A 23350-nucleotide genomic window follows, 5' to 3' on the forward strand; every position below is an offset into this window, starting at 1 on the left:
GCAGATTCTGGAAAGTTCTCATCAGGGATCTACATAAAGCTGAGGAGGCTGGATTTCCCTTCTGTTTGGGCCGGAAGCTTGGAGCGTACGCTGCGACCTGGGAGTGAAGGCAGGAGCAGGTGTGCGAGACCGACCGGGCGCGCTAGACCAGCAGACGGAGCGGGCAAGCTGCAGGGGGCACGTCTGTCTTTCTCCCTCCCTCCCCCCCACTCCGCCCGGCGCCCTGAGTCGGTGCTGTCAGAGCATTTCCAAGCTGAGCAGGCGCGAGACGGCGGTGGCAGCAGCGGCAGCGGCGGCGGTATCAGCAGCAGCAGCAGCAGTCCAGCAGCAGCAGCAGCGCTCGGGGGGGACCCAGCGGGAAGCGGCTCGTGGGGAGTAGAAGGGAAAAGCATCAACCTCAGCTACAGCCATGTCGGTGGTGGGGCTGGACGTGGGCTCCCAGAGCTGCTACATCGCAGTGGCACGGGCCGGGGGAATCGAGACCATAGCCAACGAATTTAGCGACCGGTGCACCCCGTAAGTGTGTGCGCGCCCCAGGGCAGCCGCGACTGGTGCGGGGGTGAAAAAAAAAGCGGCTTTTGGGGGCGAGGGGCCCCAGGAGAAAGCATGGAGAAGGGGAAGGGGCCGGGGAGAGGAAACCAGGTGAGCGGGGCTTCTCCCTTTTCCACGCGGATCCCCCCCATCTCCCTTTTCTGAACCCCGGGGTCTTAAGTTTGGGACTGGGAAGAGTGGGCGTGACCCACTCTTGAATACGGGGGGCGCACTGGGATTTCTGAGGGAAGGCTCATCCTTAGCATTCTCCTCCTGGGAAGGGAATGGGGGTGGTGCTGGGTGGGTAGCAGCTTTCATTCATTCGTTTTCCGTTTGTTCATTAACTTTGGGGGGATCCGACTGCGACAAAGCCCCAGCCTCTGCCTCGGTCTCTTTAGCCGGCTCCCATGGAGGTGCTTCGGGCGTCCGCCCACGCTTTCCCCCCACCCGGCTTTTGCTTTCTCCGGAGCCGCCTCCAGCCCGCCCGCCCTGCCCCCTTCCCTTCGCCCCGGCAGCCAGAGCGTGGATCTTAGCGCCGCTCCGCGGAGCAGCAGCGTCCTACCGCGGCCGCGCGCTCCTCCGTCTTGGAAGCTTCCAGATCTGCCCGTGCTCCCGGGGTGCGGGCGGGAGGGGCCCGCCCCTCACAGACGCCCCCTCCTGGCGCGCGGGGCCGCTTCGGGGGGTGACCGCCTGCGAACCTGCCGGAGGGGCTGCGGCGGGGGAGGTGCTCTCGGCTGCGGCCCTAGGATGTTTGCGGGGCTGGGAAAGTTGGGCCGAGGGGAGGCAGACCCCCGGTACAGGGTGCAGAAGGAACAATGCAGGGTGGTTTGCCCATGGCCCAGAGCCTCTGAAGCCATGCGGTGAAGGTGAGGAGCCTTGTGCTAGTTGTCAGGGGAGATGCTAGGAACCCCCCCCCCCCACGCACTTAGCGATGGGGTAGCTTGAAAGGCTCCCGCCATTGGCGAATTAACGAAATTGTGTCCAGCACGTTGTCCTACATAGGGACTCCCGGAGCACGGGGGCGGCTGAAAGGCAGTCCTTGTTCTGGTCCCTCAGGTATAGCCACCATCTTGTGCAGATTCATATAAAACTAGATACCTGTGAGGAGGCAGACGATTATTCTAGGCATGAAGTTTGAAGATGCTTATTTATCATTGCTAGGGCCAGGCACGCCTCTAATAGACATTCTCCACTAGGGTCGGTCTGCCAGCCGCCCCCCCTCCCCCCAGACCACCACCACCCCTTTTTCCTTCTCAAAGAAACCTTTTTTTTTTTTTAATTGGAGTAGGGACAAAAAAAAACCCGTCAGTAATAAACGATTTCCTAGTGAATTAAATTAAAATAAGGTCTTACTTAAATATCCTCCCAAATTAAAGCAGTAGGGAAATCTGGAGTGTTTGTCTAATGTGAAGTTAAGAAAATGTATTTAGTTACTTGCATTAGATGTCTCCCCTTCCCCACTTTTAAAAAAGTTAAATGAGTAAATACATGTAATCCTACATTTGTGAAACTACTTTTTAACTTTGGGCCTAAAATTGTAGAATTTTAGAACTGAGATATATAAATTATCTTGGCTTGTACCCAGGGCAGGAAGCTCTGTAGTACCTGCTGCTCTACTGGTGTTTTTCCATCGTCTCACAACTTCTGGTTTCACTTCTAAGGCCATTCGCATTGCCATTCTCCATCCTTCAAGTATTTAGTCTAGGAATCTATTTTTTTTTCTTTATAAACTATGTTGACTTTAATGAAATGTGTTCCCCTTTTTGGGGTCTTTACTGTGTGTGGTGTTTTATTTTCAGTGACAGTAAAGTCTGTATATAGGTCCCTTTTAACCTTCATTAGGTATGTTAATTTCAGTGGTACTCAGATACCACTTGCTTGTATTTTGAACTACAAAGAAAATTTGCTGATCCTTCTGTATACATAAGTGCCACAAGAGAACATGAAAGATGATTGGTATGAATATGAAAGATTGGTAGTAGTAGTAATAGAGGGTGAAAATAATGGAAGTGTTGTTGATGTCAACTGTAGGTTAAAGACTAATATTCCAGCCCCTGGTGGTCCACAGCACATAAAATGGAGAAGGGAATGACCCTCAATACATTGTCCTAGCCTTCTTTCCTGTTCCATTTCCTTGCTTCCTTTTCTGGGGCAATGAGGGTTAAGTGACTTGCCCAGGGTCACGCAGCTAGTAAGTGTCCTGAATCCAGGGCCACTGCTTTACCCACTGGGCCATCTAGCTGCACCCCCCCCAGCCCCCGCCCCATTTTCATTCAGAAGGAGATGAGGAAAATCTGAAAAAAAATTTTAGAGGAAGGTATTTAAATAAGTTATCACCTAGTGATATTTCCCATGGTAAAGATGGTATTTGATATTGCTGCTAAGTGATATTCCTAAATGCTTGGCATCAGTAACCTTACCCTTCAGAATTATTTTATTTGTGCTCTAAAGACCCAGAGAATTGCCCTTACAGAGCACATAGTTGTGGCATTTTCTCTAAACCTGTCTGTCTTCTAACATGATACCATATAAAGGCATTATTAAAATAGGCTGGCAAGCATGACTTGGTCATTCCTCCCTGGAGCTCATTGTTTCTGTGGCTTCACTTGAAGCCAAGGTTACAGCTAGATGATTATCCTTAGTGCCTTGCAAATTGCCTGTTAATGTTCCTTTATATTGTTTTAAATGTGGCTTATATTTTTTCCTTAGATCAGTAATATCATTTGGATCAAAAAACAGAACAATTGGAGTTGCAGCTAAAAATCAGGTATGTCCTTTTGGGAAGGAACAGTTCTAATCGCTTATTAAGGAAATGAACAGAGCAAATAGAAAAATTATTAATCTGAATTGTCTATAAATAATTAATAAATGTATGTGTAAGATATGCCAGTGAATGCTGAAAGCTACAGGCCTTTATTGGCCCCTTATCACAAGGCCTAACATCAGACAGTCAAGGGCAATGAAGGATGTTTGGGAACATCCCTAGAACCTCAGACACAGTGTCCTTATGCCAAGAAGGAGGAGGAAGGTAAGGAAGTCAGCTGAGGCGTTGTGTGCTCTGTCCACTTATTTTGATATCAAGAACATCTGGGTCAACCTGGAGAGGGTTTTATAGAAGGGGACAGGATCTTAAATGGGTTTAATTGGTTTCCATTCTGACATAACAAGTAAAGTCGAGACTTTATTTCATAGGACAGAAGTTTCCAAGTTAGTTTATACCAACACAGGGCACGGGTACCAAGGAGATACAATCAAGCCTTATGTGTCTTAGACTTCCAGTGCCCTCCTTTACCGAGGACAGGGATTTGGAGCTATCATAGGACATTACATCAATTCTTGACCTTTTTGTTTTATTGAATGAGATACCATGCACCTACTGTGGGTTTTGGGGGGTGGGGGAGGCAGCAGCAGGGCAATGGGGGTTAAGTGACTTGCCCAGGGCCACACAGCTAGTAAGTGTCTGAGGCCGGATTTGAACTCCGTTCAAATGGCCATGGCCAGTGCTTTATCGACTGCACCACCTAGCTGCCCCCCCCTTTAAAAAAATTTTTTTTATTAACCTACTGTAATTTTTAACATTTTTATGTTCATCTAGTATTTCCAATTTCTTGTTTCATTTTTAATAGTGCTCAATTTTATGTCATTTAGCCTCTGGGCCCCAGTTTTCTAACTTATGTAATGAGGAGGTTGAACCTTAGGTCTCTTTTGGCTCAAGTGAAGATCCAACAAAATGAAGAGCAAGGGAGAGACATGAAGTCAGAAAAAAACAAATAGATAATAGGTAGAGCAAGCTCTGTATATAGAGCGAAATTCCTTTGTAACCTTGGGGGATATTGCTATTTAAGACAGTCCAAGACATCCCTGTTTAGTCATGGCAAGGAAAGTTGACTCCAGGGCCATACCTGGCCCATTAATAATCTTTGCCATCTGATGCAAAGAGTTTTTATAGGAGAATATTGACAAGATGTTTTTTGAAAGCATCTTGATTAAAAACTAATACCCAAGCCCTTGGTGGTCTGTACAGCACATGAAATTGAGAAGGGAATGATACTTGGCACATTGTCCCAGTCTTTTGTTTCTGGTCCCATCTTCATTCAGGAGGAGATGAGGAAAATAGTTATGGGTCAGTTCGGGGTCAGTTTTAAAGGAAGATATATAAATAGCAACTTTGTTTATCACTTAGGAATATTTCACATGGTACTGTTAGGTTTGAGAACAGATAAGTCTGAAGCTTTATTTTGCTTGAACTTTATTATAGTCAGCCCCAAATAGAGAGGGAAAGCTATTCTCTCAACTTAACATCCTAATTTTCGCTCTAGTGCTGTGACTGATTGGTGAGGGAGGGACTTGATACAGAAGGCCCCCTACTTAAAAGAGATCACTTTGATTTGGAATCCTACAAGACTTAACTCAAGGAGGCAGCATTTAAAAAAAAAATCAATAATTATATTAAAAGCTTTCAGGATTCTAAACAAATTAATGAGTCTTTGTACTAATCTATATTTGAGGAGATTTTTTTAAACTAGTGAGTCCTTGATCTTGTATATGAATGCATTTCCAAACCCGTAGATCTCCAAGAGATATTACTAAAGCTGTTGTGTTTTATATTTTTTAAAAGAAACTTCGTAAACTGAAACAATAGTTTTATGATGTTAAACATCTTAAGTGCCAATATAGTATTTTCTTGTTAGACTGCAAGCACTGAAAGGACAGAGCCATTTTCAGAAGTTTAAATATGTTCTGAATTGTCCATTCCTCTTTTTATTAATGTGGATAAGTAATTGAGAAACAGTTGTCAATCAACAAAGTATATTTAATCAGAATTTCATATCTCTATTTACATAAAGAATATGTGATTCTGTGTAAGGGATATATAATTTTGTGTGTATATGTATATTGCATCTCTTCTGTATGCAGTAGATCATAGGTTGTGATCTGATATGGTAAGGACCATAGAGGTGATCTAACCTAACTGTCTTATTTTACAAAGAATGCCTAAGCAAGTTGTGACACAGGTAATAACCTCAGTTGCTGGGATTGCAACTCAGTCTGATCTGGTTCCACATCCAGTACACTTTGCACAATACACTCTCTTCTTTGAGAGTTGCTGTCACTAAAATGACAGATCACCACCCTGTGGCTGGCCTGATAATGAGCCTCTGAATTTAGCTAGTCTGATCTGTGGATAGCAGATATGAAGCTTTTCCAGCTTGGTAGGACTGGCCAAACTTGAACCCTGTTGGCAGTTTTCAAGAACTTTAGTTGGAGGCTCATATTAGTCTTCATACTATTTAACTAAAACAGGATTAGAATATTTAAATAACACTCTTATCTTCATTTGTGTGTTAACTGTCATAGTTCTCGACACATGAAACAGGACACCTAGAAATCAAATGAAATGACAAAAGATTGATGCTCGGGGATTTATTCATATTCTTAAATGTACTGTGATCATTCTGAAAAGTTCACTAAACATCTTGGTGCTATATGACACAATTTCTTAGTGCTTTTTAAGCAGCAAGAAGTCCATTCCTTTGGCTCCTCTTGGCTTCCTGTCAGAAAAGAAAAAAGGCAACAAAAGAAATTAAGCCATTCTGTTTATTATTTTTATCGAAAGAATGGTGAGCAAGTTTAGTGCTCAGGGAAGCTTAGTGACCTCGGATCTTCTGGGATCCAGGTGTATGTGCCATTACCAGGGTTGTTTTAACTACTAATGTAGGGTATTGTTCCCAAGAGGTGGAGAGGAAGGCAAATAAACACCTTAAACTTTTTTCCTTTCAGCAAATCACTCATGCAAACAATACAGTATCTAACTTCAAGAGGTTTCATGGCCGAGCATTTAATGACCCTTTTGTTCAAAAAGAAAAAGAAAATTTGAGTTTCGACTTGGTTTCCATGAAAAATGGAGGTGTTGGAATAAAGGTAATTAATGGCATCATTGTTTTCTTTTAATCTGGTAAAGAAATTATTCATAATTGAAAACTGGTTGATCATAGAAACTATTCTTTTGCTTTAAAAAAAAATCCAGCTTGCTATAGACTTTTGTAGCTGCAACCTCACTTTTCATTTACTTTTAGTTTGGAGAATAGTAGATAATGTAGATTACATATGCCCTTAAAGCAATTTGTCAATCCCCAACTTATTGGAAATTCTCAAACTGCTAAAAATTAAGTGGATTTTAAAAGCTAAATTGATTTTTCAGTGTATCTAATCATAGGGCTTGTTATATTTCTTCATGTTCTAATACCAGTCTTTTTTTTTTTTTCTTTTTTTTTGGTGGGGCAATGGGGGGTTGAGTGACTTGCCAAGGGTCACACAGCTAGTAAGTGTCAAGTGTCTGAAGCCGGATTTGAACCCAGTTCCTTCTGAATCCAGGACCAGTGCTTTATTCACCATGCCACCTAGCTGCCCCTCTAATAACAATCCTAATGATTTTACTTTTGCTATAGTGTTAGTTTACCCTAATAGTAATTCGTATAATTAGGAATGGAAGCAAATTACTTATAACTGCTATTACTTGTAAGGTGTCTCTGAAAGTACCTCAGCCTCCAGGGGGAAAAGGTGGGGTCGAGGCTTAAATATGATAAGGAAATTGGAAGTATAAAAAAGAATTGAATTACAATTTTATAACAAAATAGCTTAGAAAATTAGGGTTTAAGTATTTAAGGAAAATAGACCTCTAAGTCAGGCCACACAACGTGTTATAGTTGAGGTAAGAAATTAGGTATGTTTTCAATTCATAAAATCTTAAGAGTTTGAAGATACTAAAACTATCTGGTGTTTGGAAATTGAGTTTTACAAACTAAATAGTTTTGTATAATTGCACAAAAGCACTGGAAGGCAGCAGTTTATCAGGTTAATAACTTTGCTTTCCTCAGGTATATAATAAAAGAAGTTGGTTGAATTGAACTTTTGATTTGTGTAGCAGTTGTAATCTATAAAAACTTCAAAGGATAAAACAATCCCACAATTTAATCTTTTATTTATAATAGAAACATTTTCTGGACATTGATATTCAATTCTTTGAAGAGAAAAAATGGATATAGACTTTCTTCCATTGGAAATGTGCTTTGTATCTACTTTAGGATCTGTGCATTGTGAATATAAAGACCCTTTGAGGAAAGGGAAACAATAGGGCATGTACTAATACTGCAAGGTAAATTAAATGCTGTGGTCTTTTTGCTTCCTCTTTCCCTAATAGGTAATGTACATGGATGAAGAGCATTATTTTAGCGTGGAACAAATAACTGCAATGCTGTTAACCAAGTTAAAGGAAACTGCTGAGAACAACCTCAAAAAACCAGTAACAGACTGTGTTATTTCAGTAAGTAGTTGGATTATAATAGATCAGAAAGACAATTATCTGCTTTCTCATAAAATACAGGTGATAAATTTAGATTTCTTTAGTCCCTCCCAACACTGTTGTAGCTATATTGGGGACCACCTCTCTCCCCACCCGGAAGAGTATGCAAGAGACTAACTCTTAATCTTGTTAAATTTTGCCACAGAAAGTATATTTTTAGGGCTATGATTATGGCTAGGCACTTTTGGAAATCTTGTGAGCTGCTATCTGGGCCTATCTCTATGATACTACCTACTTAGAGATATTTGCACATCAGGACATTGCCAGCATCTAGATAGGTGGAAAGTGGCATTGACCTTGTGTCAACATTTTGAATTGAACAGTTCATAAATGCTTTAGTATGATACAAAAATAGCTTAACAGTATCCTTTATGCGAATTACCTGTGAGTTGCCTAATATGTCAACTAAAAATATGGTATCAGTTTGCAAGATAGAAAGGTAATATATATTTCTTTGGGACAGTTAATCTATCCCTCCCCCTAAAGGGGAGGGTATTATTTGGAAAAGTATAATTGTGGCAAATCAGATGATGATAAACAGACTGGGGTTTTTTTTTGGGAGGGGGGGTGTTGCCACAAATTTATTTGCAAGCATGTTAAATGATTTGACATTTTATAAAACCTGAGACTAGGTCTCCTTCTTGCTCAAGATGAAAGTCGAGTGGCTACTTATGGGCCTAATCCCAGTCTGATTAGCCTGGAAGCTTTATCCTGTTCTTTTTTCAGTATGGGCCAGTTTGCCCCTGCTGTTGAGGCAGGGTTGGTGACCCCTCCCTACCAGAGGCTCACCAGATTGATGGCAGAATTAGATAGGACAGATACCCAGTGGACTAAGCCCAAACCTAAAGCAAACCAGTAACGGATCCATACTTACACCGTAGCTTCACTATTGATTTCTTTAGAGACAGAATAGCTATTGTGTTTTAGAGGCTGATTGTGAAGACATTTAACCCAAGTAAAATTGAGGATGATATGTAAGACTGAAAAAGAAAATAATCTATTTCATTCTTGTTCTAGGTTCCATCATTTTTCACAGATGCTGAAAGAAGGTCTGTATTGGATGCTGCTCAGATTGTTGGCTTAAACTGCCTAAGACTAATGAATGACATGACAGCAGGTAAGAAAGTTTTAGTGCAGAGCAAACATTAGAAGGAAGTCTCAAGTTTACCTTTGCCAGAGAAAGAGGGTAAGAGCTTAAAACAAACAAAACTTCATATGAGCGTGCCACTCTTTTACAAGTTATTTGTAGACTTATAGGTTATGTTAAGACAATTCTAAATTGTTTACACCTGCACTGGTAGGAGATTTGCTCACTATAGTAGTGAAGCAACAGGTTGTATCAGACAGCAAAAAAATAACCTCTTAAAATGCATATCATCAGATCAGGAAACAAAAAGTTGAAGAAGAAAAAAAAAGTAATCTATATTCTATTCCATCATTACTTACCCATAATCATTTTTGTGTTCTGGCTTTCTTACAAACTACTGACCCTACCTTTTCAAAGATTATACTTGTGACCAATTTGCTAAATCTCAATAGACTTCTTATCTCGCTCTCCATTCTCTCTTGATTCGGCAGAGTTTGACACTGCTTTACTGTATCCCTCCTTTCTTCCCTTGACTTCTGGTTCTAGTCTCCCAGTTTCCTTATAATTCTGATCAGGACTGTCTTTTGCTTTTCTTTGTATATCCTGTGCATAGCAGTGCTGCCACATAGTGTTTCATAAATGTTTGACCAGATGGCTCACTACAGTCTTTCTTGTGAAATACCCTGGGTCATATCCTTATTACTTCTTCTCTAGAGTATTACGATTTCCTCCCTGCCACCTACATGCCCCACTCCAGTGTTCTTTCCCTCAAATTGCATACCATTGCCAGACTCATCTTTCTGATATGCACTTCTTGCCAGCATCTACTCTAGGCCCCTGGTCAAATAACCAGCAGCTCTACTTTGTATAGTTAGTAAACTTTTATTAATCACTTCCTGTAGCAAAGCACTGGGGATACAAATAGGAAAAGGAGAAACATTCCCTGCCCTCAAGGAACTTCCCTTCAAGAGAAGACAACACATAAAAGGAAGCTGGGGGTGAGGGTAGTCTTTAGAGGTCCCTGATGAAGTTCTTGGGGTCATGGTGGAGAAATTCAAGGGAGTACAACTTTGTCTGCGGGAAATAAATATACACCAAATGAGGTCCAGACGTCTTATCCTGACATTCAATGCCCTAACTTTCCAATTTCTTATATCCACCTTATAATTCTTGCATTCCCAGTTTGAGCTTTTTGTCATTCCTCAAACATTTCCCATATTTAATTTATTTCTATAATGGTATATTTTCCAAGGGGAATGAAACTAAAGATAACAGTGACCTTTATACAATAAAAAGAATTCATTCTCCATTTAGTTATTTCAACTTACTGTTCTGTGGTATTTCTACATGTCATCCTGTTAGGAATTACATTGTTGTACAAAACATGTTTCAATTCTTTTGTCCACTTGTTTCTTTTTTGTAGTTGCTTTGAATTATGGGATTTATAAGCAAGATCTTCCAGGCCCAGAAGAAAAACCACGGATTGTGGTTTTTGTTGATATGGGACATTCTGCCTTCCAAGTATCTGCCTGTGCATTCAACAAGGGTAAACTGAAGGTAGTTACATATTCTCAACATGTCACAAGTTCAAGTGAAAGCAATTTATTGAAACTAAACTGTCAAAGTTGTAACAAACACGATCCTAAGCATATCGGAATTTCCTTAGTCCTGGCAAGTGAGAGAAAAAAATTAACCATACAAATATAAGACAGAGGAAATGTGACTAGAAAGCTATTCATATGAAAAGTTTTCTGGCACTGGTACTATCATCTTTTCCCATTTACCCATGGTCCTCTGCAAATATGATCAGTTTGCATCTGAAATAATGTGTCCAGCTTTGGACACCACATTTTAGGAAAGTTTTGACAAGCTACCATGAATTCAAAGGAAGATTGCCATTATAGGGAGAGGGAAAAACATGTGAGCTTTGGTTTTAAGAACCAAGGCATACTTAGCCTGGAAAAGAAAAAACCACAAGTACTCAGTGTTATGGAGAAGGGTTAGTGCTAATGTTTGGCTCTAAAGGGGAGAACTAAGGCCAGAAAGTAGAACTTATAAATTGGCTGGTTTCAGTTCTGTTCTGATTTATTCCTCACAGTTTTCTGAGATCTGATGTGTTTTCTATCACAAGAGGCTGTAGAGCAGAAGCTAGGTTATACGTCCTTGGGAATGTAATAGAAAGGATCCATGTTTTCAGGTCAAGGTTTGCAATGGAGACCTTGAGTTTCCTTTCACCACCCACTACTTTTTCATTTTAAGGAAAATTAGGACTTAGTTATTGGAAGTTCTTCATATTTTATCTTTTAAGCAAAGCTTTAAAAACAGAACTATTTCTACTCATTCTAGATAGTCTCCAGAAGTAAAACTATGGGGAGTATGTAGGTTTCTTTCATCATGACTGATAGCAGTATTTCATTGCAGTGATGTAAGTTGAAATGTTAAAAGAGCATCTTGATGACATTTAAGGAAGGGGGGAATTTTAGTTACAAACCTGACTCTAAACTAGTTGCTGGGGGGGGCTTTGTTTTTAATTAGGTTCTAGGAACGGCTTTTGATCCTTTCTTGGGAGGTAGAAATTTTGATGAAAAACTAGTGGAGCACTTCTGTGCAGAAATTAAAACTAAATACAAATTGGATGCCAAATCTAAAATCCGAGCACTCCTACGCCTCTATCAGGAATGTGAGAAACTGAAAAAGCTGATGAGCTCTAATAGCATGGACCTCCCACTGAACATTGAATGCTTTATGAATGACATCGATATCTCTGGGAAGATGAACAGGTGAGTTGCTGATCAGAAGAATCAGGATGGATTCTCTAAGTCATTTTCATAGGCAGAACTGAAGCCAAAAATGTTAAACAACTTGGAAGAGTGGTGGTGCTATCTTTTGGCTGACATTTTTTTCCCATTTTGAGCTTGTATTTATTGGCCACTCAAAAGTTTATGAGATGGGTTGACTTAAGCCCTGAAAAAAATGAGTAATGTACCCTACCATTCCTTGCATTCATCTCTTTTTCACTACTCAAAAAGCTACCATACTAGTTCAGCCTGGACTATTAAAATTTGTCTTCTAATTGATCTGCCTCAAGTCTCACCCAACTCCACTCTGTGTTTGATTGTAGTTTTTTTTTTCCTCCACCCCTCGTTGCCTTTGGGAGCAAGTAGAATCTTCTCTTAAGAGCCCTTTACAACCTGTCTTCAATCCATCTCTGTAGCCTTCTGTAGTGCTCCTTCTCTCTCGGCTGAGGTGGCTTTCTTGTTCTTCCACAAGAGCAAGACACTCACTTGGTTCTGTGATTTTGCAGCTTACTGCACCCATGCCTGGATTATACTTTATCACCTATTTCTACATTAAGCCTTCCTTGATTTTCCCCTGCTACCAACTGAAGTGCTTTCTTGAATTTATGTAATTTATAATTTAATATGTGAATGTAAACTCTGATCTGAACAGGGACTGTTTGATTTTTGTCTTGATATCCCCACCCCCTAGCACATAGGCTTGTGGTAATGGCTGATTATAGTCCTTTGAACTGTATTTCAGGGCTACATACTAAAAAATTTCCGTAAGTTTAGAAAGCACTTCACTGCCTACATGTTTAAGTCCTGAAACACTATAGAGTTACAGGGTGCCTTTTGTTTTGCTTTTCAAAATAAATTTTCCTTCCATTTCCAGATCTCAGTTTGAAGAGTTATGTGCTGATCTCCTGCAAAAAATAGACAAGCCCCTTACCTCATTAATGGAACAAACCCAGCTCCACATAGAGGATGTAAGTGCTGTGGAGATTGTTGGAGGCACCACAAGAATCCCTGCAGTGAAAGAGAAGATTGCCAAATTCTTTGGGAAAGATATCAGCACTACTCTGAATGCTGATGAAGCTGTAGCCAGAGGATGTGCCCTGCAGGTAGGCCCTTCCTCAGCTAGTCTCAAAAAGTGATATCTGGACTAATGAATTGTAAAAGATATGATAGCCTAGTTTTCCACCCCACTGGGATATGTAAAGAAACACATAGGCCTGGAAGGGACCTGGCTCCTAAAATTTGTCACCTGGCCTAGTCCCATCTAGGGTTTCTTTCAAAAATCCTTTGATGTGTAACTCCAGTTCCTCACAACTGAGAAGAGTTGGTGTTCTCATTCATGTCCTTATTACTTCTGCTAACATGTACCTGACCTTTGCATGGATTTCCCTCCTGTACCTGATTGAGAATCCCTTTTACATCATAATCAGCATATGGTCATTCAACTTTAGCTTGAAGACCTTTACTGAGGGAGAATTTGCTACTTACTTGCTGAGGCTGTCTGTTCTTCTTCAGAGAATTAGCAGAGCCAGCCTTTGCTGCATCCATGCCTAGCCACCATTTTGCCTCAGGACAATCAATCATTCTTTTCCCTTGGCCAACTAACCCTAGTTTGTCCTTTTCTCCACTTCGAAACAGATTGCTTTTCTTACCTTGAAAATTATGCTTGCTGACTGAGGGATTATTTCAGGCAAAAGGGGGGCTGTTTACCAAGGCTCCATCTCAGTTCTATGTTGGAAGGGAGGTGGTTATTTATATATAAATGCTTAATGTTTTTTGGTGGGAATTTTTAAAGAAGTTTAGGATAAGGAGGCAAGGAAAATATTTTTTAAATCAAGAGACAAAAATATTAGGCAATGCTATTTATACCAGTATTTCTCAAACTCACTGAGAAAAAGATAGGGAGGGAATGCTGTATACTAGTATAGATTATAGACTGATATTAAGGCTACTGCTGGCCAGAGCTATATGAATTCTAAATAGCCATTTAATGATAGCAGTGTATATTAAGTGAATGAACTACTTCTGACCAGTTGGATTTATTTTTTAACTAAATTTACTTTTTTACCCCCTTCAATTTAAATTTATTCCATTCCTTATTCTCTCTCTTCCACCTCCTCCACCCATTCAAATAGCATGGGGCAGGGGGAACTCATTACAAATATATATAGTTGAACAAAATAATTTCCTACATTAGCTAAATCCCCCCCCCAAAATATGTTTCAGTCTACACTTTAGTCCATCAGCTAGAGGTAGAAAGCATGTTTCATCATGAGTCTTTCAAATCTGGTCATTTTGTTGTTCAGTTTCTGTCTTTCAGAGTTGTTTATCTTTACAACATTATCCTTGTCTTGATTTTACTTCTTTCACAAGTCTTTCCAGGTTTCTCTGAAGCCATCCCCTTTTATCATTTATCATACAATAGTATATCACTAATTTTCCATAACTTAGTTATTCCCCTATTGAGGGGCATCTCCTCAATTTCCAATTATTTGCCACTGAAAAAAGAGCTGCTGTGAATATTTTTATACACGGGGGCCCTTTCTCTGTTTTTTATCTCTCTGTTGTATAGATATAGTGTTAAGTGTCGTTATTTTAATAATGGGCTAAAGAGGATGTTAAATTAGAGCAAAGGAGCAATAGATGAGATTTACACATACATACATATATACAAATACATAAATATATGTGTTAGCCTATGCTATATGGCCAATATCAGTTGGATTAGTCCTCTTAAGTCAGGGTTATCATATCTTGGAAGAGCAAGAAATTTAGAAAATAACATCTTTGAGAGTAATCTACTTTTTTGTGGTGGGATACCTAATATAAATGATGACAACAGTAATAGCATTTATATTTTAGAGTTTGCCAAGAACTTAGTTTGAGATTAATGCAGGCTCAGAGCATGCAGCATCACTGTCTTAACATTTTGGAAGCAACTGAAGTCTGTCTCTTGGAACATCTCTTAAGTTAATCAGAGCACATTTGATTGTTTCCCTTGGCCAGACTGTTCTAATGTTAGCAGACCTTTAGTCTAACCACGTTCCCCACCTCCTGCTTTATCTTGGAGACAATTAAGGCCCCCAAAAGTGAAGTGATTTGTCCAGTATGACAGAAAGTTAGGCCTAGAGCTGGACTCTGTCCTTCTCATTGCAGGGTTATCTATAGTGTCTGTCTGCTAAGTCAGATAGATGATCTTCTCAATCAAATTATCTTATTTAGTTAATTTAGGAGCCTTAGGTGCCTACCCCAATATTCACTCTTCTCCAATTTGTAAAATATAATGTGAACATCTTGACATAGAATTGAATGTATAACCCTGTGGGTTAAATGTGTTCAGAGTATGTTATCCTTATTTTTTTAGCCTAGAAATTTTGTTTTATTTTGTTAGGTAGAGGACAGGAGCTAGGTCTTACGGTTTAATTTATTTAAACTTATTCGTGACTCTTCAGAAATGAGTCTTCCATGTTCTCTTATTTGTATGAGTGATCCTGGAAAGACCATTGGGGAATCAGTGACTTTCCATTCACAGTTCTGTAAAAACTATATTTCTATGATGAGTAGCTGTGGTCCTGCCATCCTATGCCTGTTGAAATTCTTATATGCCTCTTAAGTATTGAACTCCTTGCAGTTACATATTTAGGTACATATACTTTTGTTCAGAATAACTAAGTACTTAAGTGTATTCTTCTGTTGTGATAAATAATACCAGATTTTAAAAAACATTTTAAAAAAGCCATTCAAACCTATCAGTCATATCCTTTCTTTGTGTTATGAAAAAGAAAATTAAAGCAAAGTATGACTTAACAACATGCTATAAGGAGCCCAAAGAAATCCCAGAGGTAACATGTAAACATGTATTTTTTTTTTCTTCTTCCAAGTCTGCAATCCTCTCCCCAGCATTTAAGGTACGAGAGTTTTCAGTCACGGATGCAGTTCCTTTCCCAATCTCTTTGGTCTGGAACAATGACTCGGAAGATGCTGAAGGGTAGGTAGCTAATATTTTTCTAAAGGAGACAGTATTTGTTTTAACATAAAGGAGAAAAAATGACTAATATAAAGGTTTTAGTAGGTGATGTTTATCAGAATCATCTTTGAACCAAACTTGTCACTATTGTTTCTTCAATTTATTTAGGTGAAATACGATGAGTTAGAGAGGAGCATCGTTTTCAGGATGACAGGATTTAGTTGAAGGTTATTTTATGGTATAAAGTGGAAATATTAATGACCTTTGTTTAGTGACATTTTCCTTCTCTCTTCTCTTCTAACTTTAGTGTTCATGAAGTGTTCAGCAGGAACCATGCTGCTCCTTTCTCCAAAGTTCTCACTTTTTATAGAAAAGGTCCCTTTGAGTTAGAAGCCTTTTATTCGGATCCTGAGGGCTTTCCATATCCAGAAGCAAAAATTGGTAAGTACAAGTTACCAGTCTGCTGATTTTGCCCAAAATAATATAGATGAAGTTGTAATTAATTGAATATTGCAACAAAGAAAACACTTTATACATAAACTTTTTTTCTTTTTTTGAGTTCAGATTGAAGGTGAAACACCACAAAGCATTATCTTTATATTAAATGTTACAGGTTCTTCTTTGGTGTTCATTTTAATCTGTGACATTTATTCAGTGCTTTATGGTTTGCAAAGCACTTTGTTTTCCTTTGGTCCTCACAACAGAATAGCCCTGGGAACAAACAGGTGGTATCCCCATTTTTACAGATGAGTAAATTAAGGCTAAATGACTTGACTCTGGTCACATAGCTAGTAAGTGTTGAAAGACTGCATTTAAGTATGTCACTCATGCAAGTCACTGAGATCCATCCCTCCCAATTCATCTGCTATAAGCCTCTCCTTTTACAGATTAGGAAACTGATTGGTGGTACAAGAAGGTAACTCTTCTAAAGGGTATGGTACACATTAATTTCCAGGAAGTTTTAACTGCAACCCACTCCAGAATTTTAAAAAAGAAATAAAACTTGGAATGTCTTACTGTCCCAAGTCCATAGTAATCATTCCTTTTTTTTAATGTCATTCTTTTGTTTTAAGAGTAATGGGCGGAGGGCCAGCCCTAGATTCAGGAGTACCTAAGTTCAAATTTGGCCTCAGACACTTGACACTTACTAGCTGTGTGACTCTGGGCAAGTCACTTAACCCTCATTGCCCCGCCCCTGTGCTGCCCCCCCCCCCAAAAAAAAGTGGGGGCATCGAGGTTGTATGGTGAATAGAGCACCAGGTCTGAATTCAGGAATATCAGGTTTCAAATCCTGCCTTGGGCAACATTGAACGAGCTGTGTGAATTATTGACCTTGAAGTTAGGAGCCAGTTAGGATGTAAGTATAGACCAAGTAATCTAAAAAAGCCTTAGAGATTATACTAGTATGTATTCCAGGCTGCAGAAAGTTTGATAGACCCTGTAAATGCTACAGAATGAAGAGAGAATGGAGAGTTGTGAACTAGAGTAGTTCAAGGAGGCTTTTGGAAAGGAGGAAGACCTAGAGTAGGCCTGGGAAGAGGTTTAAGCCCCAGATTAATGGAGGGCCAGGGAGAGAAGAGCAGCCTATTGGAGCTGATGTGTATTTATTAGTTTTCTTTCTGAATGTTTGTCTGTTCTTCTCTAAGGTCTGATTGTGTGACTTCTCAGTATTGATTGCAGCCTTTGACATGCTTCCAAATGTCTGCCTCTGTTTTAGGCCGCTTTGTAGTCCAGAATGTTTCAGCTCAGAGAGATGGGGAGAAATCCAAAGTCAAAGTTAAAGTACGTGTCAACACTCACGGCATTTTTACAATTTCTACTGCATCGATGGTAGAGAAAATCCCTACAGAAGAAAGCGAGGGTTCCTCCATTGAAACAGACATGGAGCATCAGAACCGACCTCCACCTGAAAATGCAGACCTTGATGTAAGTGTGGGGACTTGGGTATGAACTATGTAGGAGATATATATATATATATATAGTGATACAGCCCATATTATGGGGATGGTGGAAGGGAGTTAAAAATTAGTTTTCTTAATTTTAACTTATCAAAGTTGTCCAAGAGAAGTAGCAGCAATAATGCATTGAGAAATGTTTTTATAATTTCATTAGATATGACTTAGTCCTTTGTCTTTGAACTATTACCTGAAGCAAAGCAGTTTCTAATTTAAATGTTATTCCACATCTTTTAATTACAGTTTGCTGCTAAACATGAGGTAGAAATAATGCAGTGTTGTACACATTATAGATGCTTATTGAATGTTGTTTTGCTTACCTCACTTATACCATAGGAAAAGCTACTTGGTTTATCTAATAAATATTAAAACTGATATCATCCTACCCTCCCACCCTGCATGGAAAAAACTGGCATTTATATTTTTGAATGGTGTATTTTTTGTTCTTTTTGTGGTTTTAAACATTAGCTTAAAAAACCAACATCATAACCTATTAATGATAGCAAACTCCTATATGATATAGACCTCAGATTCCATTGGTAACCAGTCTGTATAATCATTAGTGACACAGAAAATCCTAAAGCATAGCAACTTATTAATGTATTCATTAGAGATTTTCAAATAGACTTTGGTCAAGGAACTCATGGAGCAAAACTAAAACTGAATTAGAGCATTGCACCCAAAACCTCAGTGATATTGGGCAGATAGCAATCTCTTCAGTCAAAGGAGATGAGCTTACCAATGTTTCTTTTTCAGGTGTTCCTTCATTAGCTTTAAGTACTGTTATTGATAATATGGCCTTAACTTGCTCTCCCCTGTCTTTTGGACTCCTAGTAAAGTATACAGGAATCAGGTATTGCTTTTGGCCATCCCAGAAGCCTCTGTGATTGAAAGGGCAAATAGTTGAACCAGCTGTGTGTTTGGGGCTTTCCTTAGAACAAAAGAAGCTATAGCCAACTCTCAATCATCTGGTTATAGGGTGACTGTACAGATAGTCCAAAGACTTTCCCCACTAAACTTTTAGTGAGATTTCTTTGCTCTGTCTGCTAAGCAAAATAGCCTCTCTCTGCTTTTGTAACCTGTGTGGAGTGTTCACAGCCACATTGAAAAATAAAGAACCCTGCATAACCTACAGACCGCAAGGATGAAGGCATTCTCTCCATGTAATTGAGATTGGCTGTATATACCCTGAACACCAGTAACTGATAATGAAAGCCATGCCAGAGTCCAGAGCATAGAATAAGAGTTGTCACTTTTGAGGGCCTGGCATTATGAATATTGGAGAATTGTGTACATTTCTAAAGTAAAAGTCATTGCACTTGGTGGTTGTCATCACATTGTCTACTTTTAAAATAACTTATGTTAATTTCAACCAAATTTTTTTACAGGTTGCAAATTTCTCAGTTTCAGATGTTTTATTTAGCTTGCTTTGATCAGACACCTTTTTTTCCCCCCTACAGTATAGCAGAAATTGAGTGTACTGACTTTTGATGCCCTTTAGCTTTAATAAAAATCAAGTACACACGCTTTCTACATCCTTTGTGCCTGGGCTTTCATTTCAGAAAAATATCCAGCAAGACAACAGTGACGCTGGAACACAGCCCCAGGTACAAACTGATGGTCAACAAACTCCACAGTGCCCCCCTTCACCTGACCTTCCCTCTGAAGAAAACAAAACCCCTGATGCTGACAAAGTGAGTGATTCTTCTAGTTCATACCATAAGACAATATTACAACATGTAAGCATTAATCATACCATACAGAGTTAACCTATTCATCTTACATAGGATTTTTATGTTAACTTTTTTCCAACTAGCAACACTTAAGTCAATCCAATGTTTTACTTTAGTTCCAAAAGCTTCTAATCGAAGGAATCTTTGATTTGCTGTCATTCAGTAGTAGAAAACTAGTTAATTCATTACATTAGAATTTAATTCTTGTTGGCAGCAGACATAGATATGTACTGCATGCATGTATCCCTGAGGTATGTTTATCTTTTTTAATTGATTGCTTTAAGTTAGTTTTACCTGTTTAACTTGTTAGAAAATAAATGTGTAGGTAGATTGATGCTTAGTATATATTCTCCTGAAGTCATTTTATATTGTGTTGAGAGATTTATGAGGAACTGGTAATGAGCAGAACATTTTTAAAATGGTCCTTACCTTTCCCCATAATAGGGATTTTACATGAATATGTGTAATGAAAAGCAGCAGTACCATGCAGCTGCTTGCCTTTATACAGCCACCTCTCAATATTTTCTAAAAGAACATTTGATATAATCAGTTAGTGATGATAGGTCTGCATGTGCAAATGTAACTAAAAACTGTTTTGCTGCTTGGTTATTTTTGTACTGAATGCATGTGAAATTTGTCTTCTAATAACCGTCCATCTAAAAGGCGTTTCTTCTTTATTTGGCCAAAGTTTTTTTACTTAAAAAGAAAGTAACTACTATTTTTTTATCATTGAATTTTCTGACATTCTGAGGTTTCCCGCTGCATGTTTCACATTTTTATACCTTACTGCTTTGGGCTTTGTTTCAATTAGTCCCTTAAAGTGATTCCAATGTCATGTCTTTTCAGTCACTTACCGTGCTTCATCTTCTGACATCACAATATCTTGGATATCTTTCTCTGCTGTCCATTTATCTTTATGATCAAGTTTGGAGTTTGATTATAGGTTTCTTCCCTTTTCCATCCCATCCCCCAGGTAAAAGACCAGGTTGATCAATAGAATTAAAGCTATTCAAGTCATCTCTATTAACTCCAGGTTTCACTGTCTTGGTAGAAGTCTAACATTGCTTTGTGTAAACCTTTTTTAGTCAATTTTGGATCGTACCAAAGTCTCCCTCCCAGAGGTCCTAGTAGTGGTCTTGATGTTGTTTCCATGATATGTTTTTTGCTAAGAACGTGTTTGCCCAAGTAATAGAAATAATTTACAGTTTTCAGTTCTGTGTTTCTGATAAAGCTCTTGGATCAAGACTATGCCTTTATATTCCTAGAATTTAATGCAGTGTGCTGCACATAATGGTGCTCCTGCTATATAGATCATAGCTGAAGTCATCTTTTGAGTGCTTTGCTGATGCACTTACATGTGCACTTCAGGGACATCATTGCTGGCGTGACACCCCTTACAAATGGGTATCTCTGCTAACAAAGTTTGGAGTTTCTTAACTCCTCAGGATATTGACGGCATCTCCTAGGTCCCCTATTGATACATCATCAAACATGGCTGTATGGAAACACTGAGCTTTATTTTATTACATCGCTTTTCTTTCTCTGTCTGATAGGGAAGGGATAAAATAAGACACCATCTACAATATCAAGGAACAGTTTATGTAGATATCTTTGCCCTTTCTGCCTAATGACTTAAGTGATATGCCATCAGGTCCAGTAGCTTTGCCAATTTTTCCCCATTGTGTAGCAGTAGTAGCCTCAAATTAGTTTTTCACGCCCCTGTGCTTAACAGAATTTCATCCCCAAAACAGCAGAAGCAAAACTTAGTTTTTGATCTACTCTTTTTTGTGTGTGTGTGTGTGGGGGGGCAATTACAGTTAAGTGACTTGCCCAGGGTCACACAGCTAGTAAATGTTAAGTGTCTGAGGCTAGATTTGAACTCGGGTCCTCCTGAATCCAGGGCTGGTGCTTTGTCTACTATGCCACCTCACTGCCTCTTGATCTACTCTTTAAAAAGATCCTGAAATGATCCTCTAAAGTATTCAACGGTATTAGAAATATGGATTATTCCTCATTCCTATATTTAGATATTCATTCTTTATTAGTCTACATGCCACTCTTGGCTTTATCTTTTACCCACTCATCACATTTTTTAGTTTCCTTTAAACCTCCTTATTGTAATTTTTTTTGTATGTCAGGAGAGCATTGTTTTCTTCTGACAGTTTGAATTCCCTTTCATTCTCCTGTAATCTGTTTTGGTAGCATCAGTTAACAGTGCCAGTATTAATGATGGCTATCTGGTTGGTTACATTGTAGTTCCGTTCCTCTTGAGAGATGATTACCAGATCCAGATGGAATATCAAAACGATGTTTCATTTTGTGGTGCACACTAGTCGCATCATTAGTCAATTTAGTCTCGGGTATATAGTCTCTCCTTTTCTCACTATTGTGCATACTTGTAACAACCCAGCCATCAGTAAGGGAGGACTGTTTTGACACTGGCCATATCTGTTTCTCTACTAGGTGGAAGAAGTTATAACCTTCATAAGGTACTCATTGAGTAGAAATGTGAATTGTTGCTATTGGTATTTTCTAGTGCTTAAGAGGAAGTGAAGTTTTTAGTAGAAAAAAATTTGATAAAAGTATAGGGACCAACTGTATGAATTTCGATCCACAGCTTTCTGGGCCTCAGTCTCCTTCTGTACAGGCTTGCTTCAGATGATCTATAAATTTCATCTTATCTTACCCTTCTTATCCATAAATTTCCTTAAGATCCTTTGCATAATTTTCCAAAATACTTTATTGACCAGCTTCTTCCCTATTTACTCCTACTTTGAGCATCACAGTTGTACATTGAAATATTTATTACCTGAAAGTATGGTAAGCCTGAATTTTTTTAGTCATCTGCTTGCTTGTAGTAGAGGATAGCATGGATAACAAACAAGTATAAGAGGAATTTCTGACCCCCATTTGAGCTTTGTGTTTACAAAACAAATATTTTTGGTAGCTGCTGAGTTCAGACCATTTTATGACCATTTTCTGTAACTTACCTGCAAAGCTGGCTAAAAGTAATGAAAAAGACCAAAGGCACAAATAACTGAAATGAGAAATATTTAAATCCTCATTAGGTATTTATTTCCTTAGGCCAAGATTCCAGAGAGTCATACTAATCAAGATGTCCAACAATCTGGACATTTTTTAGTTTTGTAGAAATTACATGATAATGCTGGGATGTAGAAATGATAATTGTAAGTTAGTACTGATTGGATTTTCTTTTTAAATACTATCACATTCTTCTTAAACTAAGGATGTTGAGAATTTGAAGAGGTCACAGAAGATCCAGAAAGATGGAGAAATAAAGGGCCTGAGGCATAATTCTGTGAGGATAGCGTAAGCATCGTAGGAGAGATTTAAGTAGATACAAGAAAAATTCTGACGATGAGGTATGTTAGTCATTAGAATACATGATTATTGGTAGTTGTACAATGGGTAGATGGCACTATTCCATCTCTTGACTGATTATGACCCTTACTAAAAGTGGAGATGATTTCTCCATGTAGTTTTATTTGTATAAATATGTCTGTGATTTTTTTTTTTGAAGGAATACTTAAGAAATGTTTTCTCTCCTAAAGGTCAATGAGAAGAAAGTAGATCAACCTCCAGAAGCTAAAAAACCCAAAATAAAGGTGGTGAATGTTGAGCTTCCCATTGAAGCAAACTTGGTCTGGCAATTGGGAAAAGACCTTCTCAACATGTATATTGAGACAGAAGTAAGTTTCTAGTCAAGTATTTTCTTATACAGGTCTAACTGTGCCTGATGTATTTGAGTCTGTGTGTGTGTGTATTCAAATAAGTTTTGAACAAATAGAACTAGTGAAATACGTAAATACTAATAAAAGCAAAAAGCAGTTGTAAATTGGGTCATACAGAATCCTAAACTATAACAGTACTGTGTCAATAAAATTGTGGGGTTTTTTCC

At 38.9% G+C, this 23350-nt stretch overlaps 1 protein-coding gene across 1 annotated transcript in view; it reads left to right on the forward strand.

Annotated features, from left to right (window-relative positions):
• The first annotated feature begins 274 nt into the window (after positions 1–274).
• The window catches only part of HSPH1 (heat shock protein family H (Hsp110) member 1), a 28742-nt gene continuing 5666 nt past the window's right edge, over positions 275–23350 (forward strand). The window contains exons 1-13 of the mRNA XM_043992071.1: positions 275–516; positions 3241–3298; positions 6313–6453; positions 7733–7855; positions 8912–9011; positions 10405–10538; positions 11517–11761; positions 12654–12882; positions 15658–15764; positions 16051–16184; positions 17461–17669; positions 19261–19392; positions 23004–23141. Of these exons, the coding sequence (XP_043848006.1) occupies positions 410–516; positions 3241–3298; positions 6313–6453; positions 7733–7855; positions 8912–9011; positions 10405–10538; positions 11517–11761; positions 12654–12882; positions 15658–15764; positions 16051–16184; positions 17461–17669; positions 19261–19392; positions 23004–23141 (1857 nt within the window). The 5' untranslated portion in view covers positions 275–409. The remainder of the gene's footprint in view (positions 517–3240; positions 3299–6312; positions 6454–7732; positions 7856–8911; positions 9012–10404; positions 10539–11516; positions 11762–12653; positions 12883–15657; positions 15765–16050; positions 16185–17460; positions 17670–19260; positions 19393–23003; positions 23142–23350) is intronic.

Source organism: Dromiciops gliroides, chromosome 3, assembly GCF_019393635.1.
Source record: "Dromiciops gliroides isolate mDroGli1 chromosome 3, mDroGli1.pri, whole genome shotgun sequence".
NCBI lineage: Eukaryota > Metazoa > Chordata > Mammalia > Microbiotheria > Microbiotheriidae > Dromiciops > Dromiciops gliroides.